At 40.3% G+C, this 17066-nt stretch overlaps 1 protein-coding gene across 2 annotated transcripts in view; it reads left to right on the top strand.

Annotated features, from left to right (window-relative positions):
* MYPN (myopalladin) overlaps nt 1–15819 on the top strand; it is a 46535-nt gene extending 30716 nt beyond the window's left edge. For both annotated transcript variants that reach the window (XM_077183537.1, XM_054637375.2), the window contains exons 12-19: nt 4429–4650; nt 5097–5246; nt 6075–6154; nt 6647–6773; nt 8984–9191; nt 10279–10444; nt 12653–12786; nt 15650–15819. In XM_077183537.1, the coding sequence (XP_077039652.1) occupies nt 4429–4650; nt 5097–5246; nt 6075–6154; nt 6647–6773; nt 8984–9191; nt 10279–10444; nt 12653–12786; nt 15650–15819 (1257 nt within the window). The remainder of the gene's footprint in view (nt 1–4428; nt 4651–5096; nt 5247–6074; nt 6155–6646; nt 6774–8983; nt 9192–10278; nt 10445–12652; nt 12787–15649) is intronic.
* The last annotated feature ends 1247 nt before the right edge of the window (nt 15820–17066 follow it).

Here is a 17066-nt window from a genome sequence, read left to right as displayed (position 1 = left end):
TGCATTATCACTTCTTTCAGAGATTTCTGTTCTTTATGAGAAGTTTGGTGTAACACCTTCAGCCTCTGAATGTTGGTGTTCAAATTTTCACAGCAAAGTTAACTTGGTCATGTTGGATTGGTTGCAAATTGATACAAGCATAAATATGCACACAGAACAGGTTTAGAAAAGCAAAGACTGAAGTGTGAGGGCAACACACAGGAAACAGGGGCTGTGGAACCCTGACTTGAATGTCTTTAATTAAAAATGTATTTTTGAATAGAACTCCTTCAGATGAGCAGTCAAACTCGTGCAGTCAGCCTGCACAGCTCCCTGCAGAGCCCTGCAATTGTACAAGGACACCCAGGGCTGCCATGGGCAGGGAGCAGCTGCCAGCAATGACAACCCAGTGCTGATGGTGCAGCAAAATGCTTCTGTCTTCACAAAGTGCTACTTTTGTGCCTCTTTCTGTATACCCAGGGTCACATGCAAAGAAACGTGGGAGAAAACCTGTCCATGATTAATTTCAAAGGGTCCCATGAAATGCATTCCTTCCTCTGTTGTATTTTCTTTTGCAAGCAGACATTTGAAAAGGAGGAACTGCACATTTTTCTTAATGAAGTAGTCTGTAAGAAGTTAATATCCTCAGCACATCAGCCAGGAAACAAATCATACACTGCATTCACAGAAAGCTTTTTAGGATCTAAAGCAGACACCAGGTTAATTTGGTTACATACAACTTGAAAATGATTGCTCTAAGTTTTATTTATGTTAATTGGTTAGATCACTTAAGACAGATCTGCACTCTTTGAGTAGAGGGAAAAAAAGATGTAATTGTCTCTAGCAGCATTATTTGGTTTCCTCTGTAGGCCATCATGGCTACAGCAACCATAAACTATGAATTTCTCATAACATACCATGACTTCTTTTGGACAGCAATGATTCTAGAAAAAATCCATATGAAAACCTGCTGACTAAACTCAGCTGTCTATAAACAATACTGGACTGTGCCACCAGCTTGCAATATTTCAAAATTTAACACTGTTCTGCAGCATTTTGTTCTGCACATTAACATGATGCCTTCAAAGTGCAATGGCAATGCCTTTCTAGCCCCATTCCTTCTGCTGTAGCAGAGGGATTCTTACAGGCAGATTCCTTCATGATTCTGCCTTCCTAAAAAGACACAGGGCTGTTCTCAGTCTCAAGGGTAAAACACCAATGGCTTAACTTTCCCTTGGAACGCTACAACCAGTTCTTGCCAACTACATGGGAAAATGATCCATTTGGTTGGTGAGGAATCAGAGAAACTCGTTTACACTGGCTTTAATGAGATGAGAATTTGATCTATAAAGCAATTTGCTGAGAGCTGCTGCATGAGAGCAGAAAAGCTGAGGAGATGAAACTCTATCAGGCTGTTTGGTGCTCCCAGCTGAGGAGGGGCTGGTACCAGGCTGTGCCTGGCTGCCAGCCCCTGGCACGGCTCACAGGGGCACAGAGCAGCCAGCTCAGGGCTCTGCTGGGCACAGCTGGGCTCAGGGGGCTCTCACAGGACAGCCAGGGAGCAGAGAGGCCTGGCAGGGCAGGGCAAGGTGCCCAAGGCAAGGAGGTGTTACACTTAATATTTATGTGGGGTGTTACATTTAATATTTATGTGGGGTCAGCGCTTGTCCCACCAGGGACAGCACACCACATCTCAGCTCCATGTGACAAACAGCCTGGAGTTTACTCCTCCTGCTCCTACAGGAACTCAACTACTCATTGATTGCTTGCTCTGACCCCATGCAGCTCCTGGGCAATGACACAGCTGCATTTAGAGCTCATGGGACTGGCTCAGAGTCCCTGTGCAGACTGAAGCCAAGTTCTCACTGCTACCCCAGGGACTCCAATGCCCCAGGGAAGGATCCTGGAGCATCCTCACCTCCTTGCAGCTCTGCTCACTGCTCTGAAGCTGTGTGGAGTGAGCAGCCCTGCAGCATCACAGAACAAGGGACCAGGGCAGGGAGGAGCAGCTCCATTCACCAAATCCCTTCCCTACTACTCCAAACTGGCAGCCTTTTCCCACCATAGCCAACCTTGAGGCACCCTCCCCAGCACAGACATTCTAGATGGAAACACACAACATCTACCACTACAGTCCCAAAACCAGACATTACCAGGGTGTTTATTCAACCATGGCAACTTCCAACTTTTTCTACCTTGTGGCTGCCACATTTTCACCCCCAAGTCTTACAAACTCCTCAAAACTCCACTGTAATATCTCAACTTTTGGCCACTTCTGTCTCCTTGGTCTCCTGAAGAAAGCAGGAGAGTTTGTCAGCTAAAATTTTTTGCTGTCTCCATCTTTTCTCCCTGCTCTCTGGAAACTGTTGGTCAAGAGCATAATCAGCAGTAGGATGGAATGGCCAAATGATCAGGGAGTTAATTGCCAGTATTTTGGGATAACTGCTGGTTCTTTAATTAACTTTCTATAGGATTTCAGACAAGATGCATTTTTCTGAACCTTGTTTTTTCAGCAAATTGAATATACCTAAGGATTGGCTACACCTTTATTTACCACTTTCAATAATAAATAGAAATTTACTAAATAGTAAATTAAATTTACTACATTTTCAATAGAAGCAGGAAAACTCTGGGCTTAAAACCTGCACAAATCCAGGTCTAAGCAAACTGATTTGTCTTCTACAGGTAATAGAAGATGTCCCCCCAAAAGGCAGTGTGTAAGGACTCGAGCAAGGAGCTCCAGCAGCTGTGAGTGGCAGGGCAGAGGGCACAGTGTCCTTGCTACCTGACAAGTCCAGCCAGGTGCAGCTGCAGGGCTCCACCCTGCCCAGGACAAACACTGGTTTGGAGGCACAGACTGAAGCTGGCTCCTGCTCTGAGGCTTCACAAGTCACAGCAAGAGAAATTTGGTCAAATGCCTCCTGGTCTAGACAGGAGATTTCCTCATGCAAAACAGCAAAGTGATAAGACATTTCTAATTGAATTCAGGGGATCAGGAGAAAGTTCATAATCACATCAAACTATCTGGAAATGTTCATTTATGTAGGAATAGGCTGGGTTTACTGCATAATCTGTTTAATCTTCTAAGAATTTTAATGTAATATATTTTGCATTCTCAGTTACACCAGCTAGAAATCTGTCCAAGTTTAATCTGATGTTAATTACTCTGAAAATATTTCTCTTTCTTCCTAATTTTCTCTTTTTAGTTGGTATAGTTTTCCTTAATTATGAACTAAAATAGACAGCATTCATTTCTATAATTAGCAGGTGACTAATATTTGAATGCAAAATCCTCAAAAAATTGATATGTTTTAATGATTTCTTTTGATCAACAGTGTGCAAGAGTGTAATTTTTTTTTTGACAGGGACTTAGAGGAATTACATGTTTCATTTCTTTGGCTGCCTGTGAAAAAACTCAGTGTCATTACACTGTGCAGGCTCACGCTGCAGTATCTGTGCCTGCAAACCAAATTCAGTTTCATGATGTCCTAGCTTTACTTAGGCTTTTTAATTTTCACTTGTAGAATTACTCTAAAAGTGCCAATGCCTGCAAATACCCCAGGGTACAATACTTTTTTCTTGACCTAGAGATGGGGCAACTGAGAGGAGTTTTAAAAACTTCTATTCTATTTTCAGTCTCATGAGAAGGGTGAGAAATACAGATGTTTTAATTCACACCATCACAATCAGAAGCCAGCTATTTCCTAATTACATTTAAGTGTTTCTTGGTCTATCAGCTTTTACCACACCATGCTGTAAATGCCTTAAAGCCAATAATCTAAAATTATCCATTGTAGGTCCTACTGCAATGCATCTTTCACAGTTCTATTTCTCCAAAGTATCCAGTCTTATTTGCAAGGCCATCCTTCAAAACTTGTTTCTAGCTCCACTTGTCTCTCAACAATATCTCTGTCACAGACACATTTTATGAAAAGTCCTTTCTTTAGGATTTTTTCTCCTGAGAAGCTGAGAGGCCTCAGGAACAAAATGTAACCAATGGTTATCTGCTGCTATGGAATGCAACAGGTGCATCTGGGATTGGGCTCATGTGGTTGTTTCTAATTAATGGCCAATCACAGTCAGCTGGCTCAGACTCTCTGAGAGTCACGAGCTTTTCTTATCATTCCTTTTCTATTCTTTCAAGCCTTCTGATGAAATAATTTCTTCTATTCTTTTAATATAAAAGAAGTTTTAATATCATATATATATCATAAAATAATAAATCAGCCTTGTGAAACATGGAGTCAGATCCTGGTCTCTTCCCTCTTCCTGGGAGCCCTGTGATCACCACCACATATCTCTGCTATTCCACGGCATTTCTAAGTCAGCATTTTTTATCTCAAAGTTTGCACTCTGTGTGAGCCTCCTGTCAGGCTCTGAACTGTCTCCAGCTGGATGTCCAGGGCCAGGCCCTGGCAGCGTGGCTCAGAGCTGTCCCCTGTCCCTCAGGAGTACCGCATCTCCAGCTTTGAGCAGAGGCTGATGAACGAGATCGAGTTCCGCCTGGAGCGGACGCCGGTGGATGAGTCAGACGATGAAATCCAGCACGAGGAAATCCCCACGGGCAAATACATTGCTCCCATCTTTGATAAGAGACTCAAGCATTTTCGGGTAATGGAAGGATTCCCTATTACATTCACCTGCAAAATAGTTGGAATTCCTGTTCCCAAGGTAAGCCATTCTCACTGGAACTGCTAAGGAACAAAACCCAACTCCCCAGCAGTTTCTGTTCATCCCTCCTAAGCACATGGCTCTGTGGAGAGAGCTCCCAAATGAATCATTTCCCCACCTTCCTAAAATCACAGTATCTGCTCCTGAGCATGCATCAGGCCTTGAGGTCCAGCCACCTGCCTCCAGGAGACACAGAACTGCTCAACCCCCAGAACCTCCAGAGAGATGAGAACTGATCTAAGCAGTAACGTGCCCAGAGCCAAGGAAAGAGAACCTGCCAGGCCCAGCTGTGACATGCAGCTTCCTGAGCTCAACCTGGAATCATTGTTTCACATTATAACTGAGCTGCAAAGTTTATAACATTCTCAAATTGTATTAGCTATCACTCAACTCCTGTTATTTTTCTAGTTACTGTTAAGTCACGGGGGTGTGTCTGATCACTACAGGTCTACTGGTTCAAGGATGGCAAGCAGATTTCAAAGAAAAACACACATTTCAAAATGAACAGAGAAGAAGATGGAACGTGTTCTTTACATATTGAAGCTGCTACTAATGATGATGATGGCAACTATACGATTATGGCTGCAAACCCACAAGTAAGGTGTTTTATTTTCTTTTACAAAAATGCTTGCTTCCTCTTTTTCTAATATAAATTAATAGGAACACAAATTAGGCCACATGCTTTGACATCAAGTGGTTGCTGTATCACAAATCAGGTGCTTCAGAGCATAGGAGAAGAAACCATGAAAAGATGACTGATGAAACTACTCCCCTGTTACACAGACAGTCAAAAGCACTCAGGACTTTTCCCCATGTTAGTGATTCCTGCCCTGTCCCCTTCCCACTCTCTGTTGCTGATAGGCACCTTTTGAGATGTGCTGACAAGACAGACATGATGTTTCAGGCAGAAAGAATAGAGCAGGAACAAACAAATAGTTACATTAAATTTGGAACTGTTACTAAACACAATTATATTCTTTATCCAGGATGCAAAGATGTGGATCTGCAAATAGTCTCATTCCCTTACACCATTCTCCTTGATCCCATTTAGAAGTACATTCATCAGGCAACTTTTTCCAGTTTAAATGTTTCTCTTTTGTGAAATTATTTTTCTGTTCAGTTTCCATATGGCTGCATTTCAAAGCAGGCCAGTACAAAGGTACTAGCAGGCAGTACCTGTGGCATGAATAAATAAGCAGGGACAGGCACCACTGCCAAATGCATTGCCACAGCCTGGAAGAGTTTGGGAAACCCCTGCCTCAACTGCAGGCCAACAGCATTTGCTTTGGGGAAGTGGTATTCTCACTACAGCACAGCTACTTTATAAAAGTAAATTCTAATGCACTGTAAGGTTCTGTACTTATACTTTAAAATGAAATAAGCCATTAACCAACTATTAATTCTGTTTCCATTGTGAATTGCAGGGGAGGATCAGTTGTTCAGGACACCTGATGGTTCAGAGTGTCCCTTTTCGGGGACGAATATCCACAACTCAGCCTCACAGGTGAAAGAAAAAAGTCCTGCAGAACTTCTTTATGCTTTTTACTGAAGGCATCCAAAATAACCACTGCATTCATTGAACTTCAGTTCTCAATCATAAAGTGGAAATAACAGCAGCAGTTCCCTCCCAACAGGTCACTTCTATGTTTTTGAAGGGCATCCTCAAATACAGGGAAGTTTAAGTATGATTTCATTTACTCGTTGTAGTGGAGCTAAAGGCAAGGGATGGATTAGCAAAATGAAATTCAGCCAAAAAAAAATCAAAAAGAAGCAAAGGCTGGCTTGGGAATCTAAGGCTACTACATGATATAGTTAACTGGATAATCTTTCTAAATGGAGAATATGCAAGAATTAAATTACAATCAGCCTATTTCTTTCTGTCCTTTTATGTAACTCAAGCTATCTCTCCATCCTTTTCCTCAATTTCTTACTTTTTTTAAGCATTAAGGACAAAAGATTAACTTCCAAACACACCCATGTGATTTTTGCTTTGCAGAACACGCCCCCGGGTGCCAGAGGGAGACAAAGAGGCAGTCCAAGAACGCTTTTTCAGGCCATACTTCCTGCAGGCTCCAGGGGACATGGTGGCACATGAAGGGAGACTCTGCAGGTTGGATTGTAAGGTATTATCTGGTTCTTCTGTTCACTCTCACTTTCCCTACCTCTGACATGTAGTGCTATGTGTTTTCATGTTCTTTAATGCACGCATGAACATTCTCCATTCAAAGTTTTAATGCTTCATTTTCAAAACTATTTCTTTATGCCATTGTCTCTGAGCTGATTCCAGGGATTTATTTTGAACAAATATTCTATGGGATGAAGAATACAGAAAACACAGCCCAGAAACAGAAGGCTCACTTGCAAGGTTGTCCAAATTACTAGATGTGTTCACTGTGTCCTTTACCAGTCTGAACTCCAGAAGTTCTGCTCCATTACCAGACTCTTGAACATAATCCAGAATAGCACAAAACCATGAGAAAGAGAGGATGCAGCAAAGAAAGAGGATTGCTTTGTGTTCAAACAAATGTTGCCCATTGCATTGGACTGAATTACTGAAGATTAATACTCCCTGAAAAGAGGGAACTGAGCCTAGTTCATTTTATGCTTCCCCAGCATGCACAGAGGCAGAAACATCCCAATTTACTGATTGAAATCCTGGCATGAAAGAATTGTCAGAGGTTAGAGTACACAGAGTGAATATTGAACCCTTGAGGAGAATCATCTGCTCCAACCCATTCTGGAACCCCTCTATGTCCCTGCGGTGCAGCAAAGGTGGCAGTGCTGACACTGACCCTGAAGAGGGGAGAAGCTCTGAGGCACAAGTTAATGCCCTGAAGATGAGCAGGACTCCTTATACTTAATTTATGATGTAAAGTTTACAAGGAGCATGCCAAAGAATTTGGTTTTTCCTAGCTCTGCTGTCCTTGTGAGCTGCAGAGCTTGTGAAGCCTTAAAGCAAGTCTGGCATTGGACAGACCTGGGACAGAATAGTCCTCACTCAGACAAATTCCCTCTTTCTCTGCTTTGAAAAATGTTGTTTGGAAAGCAGTATTTTAGACATGAGTAAGTACTGCTCCCTATTGAAAAGGTTTTTAATATTACAATACAGTCTAATCCTTAAAAAAATACTTACTTTGTAGTGCTCTAAAGCATGCAAGTTAAACACCTATGAAGTATTATATCATTCTTCATCAAATTTTACAAAATACAAAGTAATTTGTATAGAACCTTTTTCATCTGTTAAACTCTGTGGTATTTTACATTAAGGAATTCGATTTCTATTCAGCACCAAAAAAAGGAAAACTAGCAGATTATTAAGAATCTTTTGTGAATCTCATATTCTCATTTCATATTTCTAACTAAGTTTCTTCCTTTCTGACTAAAAAAAATGTAGATATTTTATGTATTTTTAAATCTCTTTACTTGTTTGTTTTCTGGGTTTCTCCCTTTAGGAAGCAGTCAGCAGAGACAAAAACTGAGAAATTATTTTAGCAGAATATAAAGAGTCTTTTGTGAATCTCATCTTCTAATTTCATATTTCTAACTAAGTTTCTTCCTTTTTGACTAAGAAAAATTTAGTTATTTAATGTATTTTAAAATATTTTTTCTGTTTTGTTTTCTGGGTTTCTCCCTTTCGGAAGCACTCAGCAGAGAAACAAAAACAGAAATAATTTTAGCAGAATATAAAGAGTCTTTTGTGAATCTCATCTTCTAATTTCATATTTCTAACTAAATTTCTTCCTTTTTGACTAAGAAAAATGTAGTTATTTAATGTATTTTTGAATCTCTTTACTTGTTTGTTTTCTGGGTTTCTCCCTTTTAGAAGCAGTCAGCAGAGAAACAAAAACAAAAATAATTTTAGGAGAATATAAAGAGTCTTTTGTGAATCTCATATTCTAATTTCATATTTCTAACTAAGAAAATGTAGATATTTAATGTATTTTTGAATCTCTTTACTTGTTTGTTTTCTGGGTTTCTCCCTTTCGGAAGCACTCAGCAGAGAAACAAAAACAAATAATTTTAGCAGAATATAAAGAGTCTTTTGTGAATCTCATCTTCTAATTTCATATTTCTAACTAAATTTCTTCCTTTTTGACTAAGAAAAATGTAGTTATTTAATGTATTTTTGAATCTCTTTACTTGTTTGTTTTCTGGGTTTCTCCCTTTCGGAAGCACTCAGCAGAGAAACAAAACCAGAAATAATTAAAAAAAAATCTTTCTGGTCTAGATTTTGACACGATTCAGCTGGCATTTGTAAAAAGGGCTGGCTCTGAGTTTGCTAAGCTGTCTGTGCCAGCTGGACACAGTCTGGAGCTGTTTCCCTGTCCCCCAGGTGAGTGGGCTGCCCACGCCGGAGCTGACGTGGCTGCTGAACGGCAAAGCCGTGCTCCCGGACAGCAGGCACAAGATGCTGGTCAGAGAGACGGGGGTGCACTCCCTGCTCATCGACCCCCTCTCCCAGAGTGATGCTGGGACCTACACCTGCCTTGCCACCAACAGAACAGGACAGAATTCATTCAGCCTGGAGCTCACTGTTGTAGGTAAGAAGCACTGAAAAACAGTGATTGTGCATTTCTTCAAACTTACCTTACATAGTTCCCTACAGATAATTATAGTTAATAGTTAATAAATAGTTAATGCACTAAGAGTAGGAAAATCCCACCGCTGTAGATACAGACATGTAATTTTTACCTATATATTTCCCTCCCCAGCTGATGAGGGAAATGTGTCATAGACAACTTTTATGAAAAATCCTTTCCTTAGGATTTTTCCTCCTGAGAAGCTGAGAGGCCTCAGGAACAAAATGTAAACACTGATTATCTGCTGCTGTGGAATGCAACAGGTGCATCTGGGATTGGCTCATGTTGGATGTTTGTAATTAATGGCCAATCACAGTCAGCTGGCTCAGACAGAGAGTCCAAGCCACAAGCTTTTGTTATCATTCTTTGCTATTCTATTCTTAGCCAGCCTTCTGATGAAGCCTTTTCTTCTATTCTTTTAGTATAGTTTTAATGTAATATATACCATAAAATAATAAATCAGCCTTCCGAAACATGGAGTCAGATCCTTGTCTCTTCCCTCATCCAAGAACCCCTGTGAACACAGTCACAGAAATGTACTTGGTGCTCAGATGAGTGCACTCCTGTTACTAAGAGAGTTATAAGAGTTCTGCCTCATTATCACCCATCCTCACTTTCTCCCCAGAAAATGCTTAGGGTTTGAATTCATAATATATATGTTGAGGTATTCCAGATTTCAGCCCAAATTTTATTGGTTTAAAAATGTTTTTAAATAGAAAAAATTAATCTGAATATTGCTCTTTAAGAAAGCCTTAAAAATATGTGAGATATTGAAATGTATAGATCTGGCATTCATTTTCTGCAATGGTAGTATGTTTAGACTCATTAGACATGCATATATTCTTTTATGAACTTCAGTTCTGCCTATTATTTACTTTATGTTCCCTTACAGAGGTTATAGCATGGCATTTCACTTCCCTTCCAACATCCCACTAAAAATTCACAACCTCTTTTGGTATCACAAGAATAACTTTTAATCGTGTTCTCCCATACTGTTCAAAGAGAAACAAAGAATAAAATATCTGTTGTTGAATAATTCTCTTTCCAGCAAAGGAAGTCAAGAGAGCCCCCATGTTTCTGGAGAAGCTTCAGAACTGTGGTGTTCCAGAAGGCTACCCTGTCAGATTAGAGTGCAGAGTTGTGGGAATGCCACCTCCCATATTCTACTGGAAGAAGGACAATGAGACCATCCCATCAAACAGAGAGAGGATGAGGTACTGTGACACCCATGCCTGAATTTCCTGTGCCTGGACCAACTGCTTCCATGCAAAGTCTGTGCTGAGGACAGAGGCTGGTGCTGGGTAACAACTCCTTTCACCCACAGAAAGCTGTATAAACCCTGCTTCCCTGTTCTGTTTCATGATTCAGAACAAAGGCACGATGCACCCCTGCCTCAGAGAGTGGGGACAGAGCCTGCAGGCCTGCCAGAGTGTATGGATCTCCTTAACAAACACACCCTGACATGGTATTTCAGTGCATTGCAGCACCTTATTCTCTCTAAGCTATGTTTTCCCAGTTTAGTTCCAGCTAGGTATGAATTCAAATTCAGAACAGTTTCAGTGCCCCACAGCATGGGATAAGAGAGAATTTTTCATGTCAGATAGAGAAACTTAACAAAGTTGGTCAAAAACAAAGGTAAAGCCTTTTATCCATGCTTATAAAATACAACAAAGTTCAGGTTCAGCTCTTGCCATCAAATGCAGCACTATTTTTTAATTTTTGCAAAAGAAGAGCTGATGAAATAATGTGCCTGGCTGTAATTTATGATAAATGAAGGGCTTTCTTTTTTTAAGATTTCTACTTCAGCATCTATCTGATTTTTAGTATTTTATTTCACTTGGTTCCAAGGAACAACTTGATGCAGTCACTGGATCTTTGAGATCAGCTTCAAGAAGTCCCATCCTTCCCACACATCCCTGCAGGCTCAGAGTGCAGCAAGCTGGCTCTGCAGCACACCTGCTAGGGATGGACACCAAGCACAAGGAAAGCACTCTTAGAAAACTCTTTCAGTGGTCACCCTGTCCCCACCCAGAGACACTCCAAAAACCCCACCTAACCCTGACCTTCTGCAGCCTACAGTCTATATGGTTTGGGCCCAGTCCTGTTTAATATTAATATCTTTATAATCTGGAGGAGGGAATTGAGTCTGCCATTAGCAAATTCATGGATTACACCATATAGATGTTCCCATTTCATAGGGATTGTTGTTCTACACACACACACACATTGTAGTTACTGGAAAATCAACAACTCTCCTAAAATGCCACATTTCCAGTTGTTTCACAAAAGGTTAGAAAACAAATTTTGCTTCAGCTGAGCAGAGGAATGGCTAAGGGAAACCTCCCCCACCCCACAGTGCCAGGAGCAAGGCTCAAGGTTGTGAGAGCTCTGCTATTCCAGCCAGCTGGGAGCAGAAACCCCAAAGGCTCCAGTGGCTGTGCACAGACCCAGGGCAGCACCGTCCCTCTTGTCCCTGTCCCACCTCACTGATTCCTGCCTGAGGCCAAGAGAGGCTTTTGTAGCACAACAAGGACACACAGCAGCTCCTACACTACTGCACCCCAGCATAAGGTAAAGTGTGTAGTGCAGGGAACAAAGGGTGAAATGTTCTCTTTTTATTACAGCACAAAATGTCCTCTTGTCCTGCAAGCCTGTGGTTTCATTCCAGCTCATATGGAAACAAAATCTCAAATTTCAAAACATCCTGGAACTTCAAGTGTTCTGAAGTGCTCATCTCACTCCTCTTCCTTTATAATGAGAGAAACACTTGGCTTGATAAAAAGGACCAGCCTCAGCCTAGAGAGCAGAGGAGTCTCAGTTCTGTTATATCCTGCTGAAAAGCTTTTCCTGGAAATTGCAGCCACCAAGCCTTAGATCACTGGAGAGCAAAGGAAGTGGAGGGAACAATGAAGCAGGTTTCTTTCAGAATGTTGGCCAAACAAATCTTTCTGATTTTCCCACTTGGTCATTTTCTCATGGAAAAGGGTGCCCCAAGAAAGTTTCTGACTGGCTCTGGTTGCTGGTGCAAAAAATATCACAACTTTGTACAAGTGCTCTTGGTATTTTATGTCCTTGTTCCAGCTTCTGACCTAGGAAAAATACAGTATGATTGTGCAGCAGCTTTGCACAGGTTTAGCTCATTACCATTCAATTAATAATGCTAATATTAACATATACAGAGTAACAACTCAGCTCCCACAGTCACACCATGGCTGTGCACAACTGAGAGGAGCCAGAACAGATCTGAGATTTCCTGATCATTGTTTGAGCCCATACAGAAAGCAAATCTATTGCCTATAGACTGCTGCCTCTTTGGGAGTAGAGATGACAATATATCTGTTTCATAGTCAATATACATATTTTAAAATCTGAAAGCTGATGTGCTCTTGAGAAATACCAATTCCCAAACACTTGTTTTGCAGCATGCATCAAGATACAACAGGGTATGTGTGCCTCCTGATCCAGCCTGCCAAGAAAGCAGACGCGGGCTGGTACACCTTGTCTGCAAAGAACGAAGCTGGCATTGTCTCCTGCACTGCTCGCCTGGACATCTATGGTACGTATGGGCTGGGAGAGAGGGAACAACACAGGGCCCAGCTGGCTCCTAGTGTGCCTTTGGCATGGGTAGGAATCAGTGTCACAGCATGGCCACAGCTTCAGAAGGCCCCAGAAGAGATCTAATGATACAGCTCAAGGGCCAAGCCAGCCCTGCTGCACGGTGTAAAGGAGGGGAAGGACAAAAAGCCAAAGCAGAGGATTTGCACAATGTTCTCTATCCCCATTTTCCACCTCCCAGAATCCCTAGACACATGAGCATATATTTTCAAGTTGAACCTTAACTCTACTGCCTCTAACAAGCCTGTGCTACAGCTCTGACCTGGCAGAGCAATGAATTGCGCCCAAGAAATCAAATCCCTTCTTCCACAGAGCATGGGGGTGCACACCAAGCCTAACTGAGGGGGGCTACTTCACATCCAATACATTTGTCTAGGACTCAGAAGGTCCCAGCTCACCTCAAGAACTACAGCACATCGTTAATCTGTTATCTCTAAGCAGTATAATAAAAGAGAAAGCATGTTCCACAAACTGGATTATATATATATATATATATATATATATATATATATATATATATATATATATACACATATATATATACATATATATATATACACACATATATGTATATATATATACATATATATATGTGTGTGTGTGTGTATATATATATACACACACATATGTGTGTATATATATATATATATACACATATATACGTATATATATATATTCCACAAACTGGTTGAACTGGTTAGATTACAAGAGACCCTTAAAAAAACCCCAAAAACCCAAAGAGCCCATGTTTTCAAACTCATATTTCCATTTTGGTTTTTAAATCCCACCTATTAAGCGAAGTGAGTCACCGGTGCATCTCTGTCAGCCTCCTGCCACCTTGTGGTGGTATGGGCAATAGGAATAGAAGGCTCAAGACAGGGCTAGGGGGAGGCTGATTTAAGAAAGGTGAAACAAAATTTAAAATTTCCTTAGGTATCTAAATGCTGAAAGACATAAATTTTCAAATGAAGGATTCAAGGCACAAACAGGAAAAATACAGAAATCAAGAAATGCTTCCCAATCCCAGCCACATTTTCTAAGATAAGCAACTCACACCCCAAAGCGAGTGATGGAAGTCATTTTTCTTTGTGCTATTTTGAATGGGTGGGGTCGAGAGATGGAAGGTGGGGTCTGATATTTGCAATTCTGCATGCAAAGAAAAATAATAATGAGTAAATAATGAGTTCAAGTAGAAACAAATTTGGCGCTGCAAGAAAAAAAGGAGGCTCTTTTTAAAATATTTCCAGATAGGCTCAAAATTCAGCACGGAAAGACATTTCCTATCAATGCTTAACATGTAGTTTGTTGTCTCCCACACTAAAAACCTCAGAGCATAGGAGTCTGAACTTGACTTCCATTTTCATGCCCTTTCATTTTAACTGCTGACAGGTATGTCTCTAATTTGAGTGCAGACCCATATGGATAAATTTTGGCAAGGATAATATAATTTTCCCCTGTCTGAAGTGTTTTAGGGATAACAACTACTAGGTATTATGTAATATAATATTTTAAAACATTTTAGCAATATTTGTTCATATGGGAGCATGTAGAATTGTACTTTTAAATTACTGAATATGTGTCTTTGGAATACTGAATTTCTTTCAGTATTTAAAAAAATTCTAGAAAACATGTTAGTAGTTGTAACTACTAGATGGCAATAAAAACTGCAATCACTTCTTTGAAGAAAAGCCATCCAGAGGATGAAGCAGAACAGAATCAGAGCCCTGGCCACTTTGTTCATCTCTGTTCATGCTATATATGTTTTTAGTTCTGATTGCAAGGGCTTTGGAGAAGGCTCCAAAGATTCAATCATTAAATTCTGGACTTTGTGAAATCCATGCAAACATTGTCATGGAATTGAACAGGGATGAAATTTTATCTGTACACTTGAACAGAATTGCTGAACATACAAACAATGCCAATGATAACATTTGAAAGGACAGACCCTAACCCAGAGATCCCAATGCTGTGCTCTCCTCGGGGATGTGGGAAGCAACTTCCCAGCTGTGAAAAATGCCAATCATTTGTTTTTAAAATTTTAAAAGTTTAATAGTAATATAGTATTGATGAAATATAGTATAGAATGGAAATAGTAATACAATTAGAGTAATAATAATTTGGACAATTTGAATTAGGACAATATGAGACAATATGAGACAATAGAAACTCTATGGAGAGTCCGGGTACCTTTTCTGGGCAGGACAGGCCCAAAAAAGGCCCCACTTTAACAGAGGATTAACCCTTAAAAGCAACAGCCTGTTGCATATTCATCCACCTCATCCATGATGCATAAATTCCATTCAAACCCAGGATTCTGTCTGGGCAGTGTCAGCTTCTTCCTCCTAATCCTAAAGCGCCTTCAATCCTTAGCCAGGCAGGAAGAAGTCAGCTTCTTCTGATAAGAGAGCAATAAATTCTCTTTCTCTGAAAGATTCAGGTGTCCTGTGGCTGCTATCTGCTGTGAGTACCTCATTCCTTTCTTTAAAAAAGTATCCCGCATACATAGGTCCTGTTTTAACTACAAAAGTTACCTTTTAACTACAAAACTACATTGATTAAGTGTATCTATTATATATCTATTAAATATATATTTATTTAATATTTTTATATATATATATATATATACCTGTATATTCTACATCTATGAAAACGTTAATACAGCACTACAAATCAATACAACATAGCACACACAGTAAAGATCTGCCTCGAGGCACATCCTATGCACTTTGTGTGTGGATTGATGTCCAGTTCCCCTGTGAGCAGAGCAGGGGTCTCAGGAGCCCGCTGTGTTTGTGTTGCTGCAGCTCAGTGGCACCGGCAGATCCCGCAGGCTCTGAAGCTGCGGCCCGGGGGCAGCCGCTACTCCAACCTCAGCAGCCAAGGCCTCGACACCTTCTCTGCCTTCCCAGCTCCCGAGAGCCCCGTGCTGTTCTCATCCCCCAGCCAAAAGCTGGTGGAGAGTGAAGAACTCTGAAAAACAAACACTCGTTCCAGCTGCACCTGCGGAGATCCTCAGAACTGTGAAAAACTAAACAATAAAAACAAGAAGAGGTACAACTCACCATGCTCAAGGTTTACAAGCAACTTGTTTGTAATTAAGTGTTCTGCTGCTGCAAATGCTGCGAGTAACATATGGTACAAGACTTTTGCATCTGATTTTAATGCAGGATAATTGTGGTATGGAGTGTTGTGCAATAAATTCAGTACTGTGTAGTTTGCTAAGAATTACATAGTAAACATAGTTTTCAGCACCTAAAAGCCAATACCACTTTTACTTCTTGAATTAGAGCTACTGCATTGTAGCTGCCATGGTAAGGATTGGTGATGATTAGCTGGAATACTGCCAGTGAAAACACTGACATTACAGTAACACCAATCCTGAATGAGGGTAAACAACGAGACTTTGAATGTAACTTAAAAAAACATGCCAAAAAATCACAAAGCACAAGTTAAATAGGAAAGATGTAACTCATTTTTATATATGATTATTATGCCAGCCTATTCTAGAATTTTTGAACTCCAGACTAGGTAAATATAGCATTTCATGTAGGTACAGCTGTATACCCTAAATATTTATATCTGTGTGTGTGTGTACTCTATGAACTGTGTATTCTTGGTGTAAGGGTTCATAAAATAAGGTACAAGGCATGTGCATAAGGCACATAGGAAATGGAAATTCCTCTTGTCTGAAGCATGTTCTCTTGAGCCCAAAGCTGAAACTATTTACCAGATGTGCTTCATACCTTTTTCTTTACCATGTTAGTGATCCTCTGACTTTAACATGGATGATACCGAACTTGTCACTTCATGGCTTTTAATTATCAGTCTCTTTTTCCTAATTTTTAATGTGCATCAACCATCTAGCTGATTTTATAGCTAAATGGAAAGGAACAGTGACCTGGTAAATTCTCACCACCATTTAGGAAATGATCACAAGTGTGGTGTCTAATAGGAAGACAAAAAATTCTGTTAATATACAAAAGTTAAGAAGTTAAGCAACAATTATATGCAAAAAGCTAAAAAAACCCCAACAGTAGTAATAAATAAGGCAAATGATTGAAAGATCAACAGAATGTATTAACTGACAACACTTAATGATTGATTTTAAATATTTGGCATCTATATAATTACATCAATACCCCCAGCTGTTACAATCTGTGAATGTTTAAGATGTTTTCCTGCATCTTTAAATTACTGCTAACCCTCTCTCTAGACATTGGT

This window comes from Agelaius phoeniceus, chromosome 9 (assembly GCF_051311805.1).
Source record: "Agelaius phoeniceus isolate bAgePho1 chromosome 9, bAgePho1.hap1, whole genome shotgun sequence".
In the NCBI taxonomy this organism is placed as follows: Eukaryota; Metazoa; Chordata; class Aves; order Passeriformes; family Icteridae; genus Agelaius; species Agelaius phoeniceus.
The sequence above is the reverse complement of the archived record's forward strand: the minus strand, read 5'-3'. Positions and strand labels throughout refer to the sequence as shown.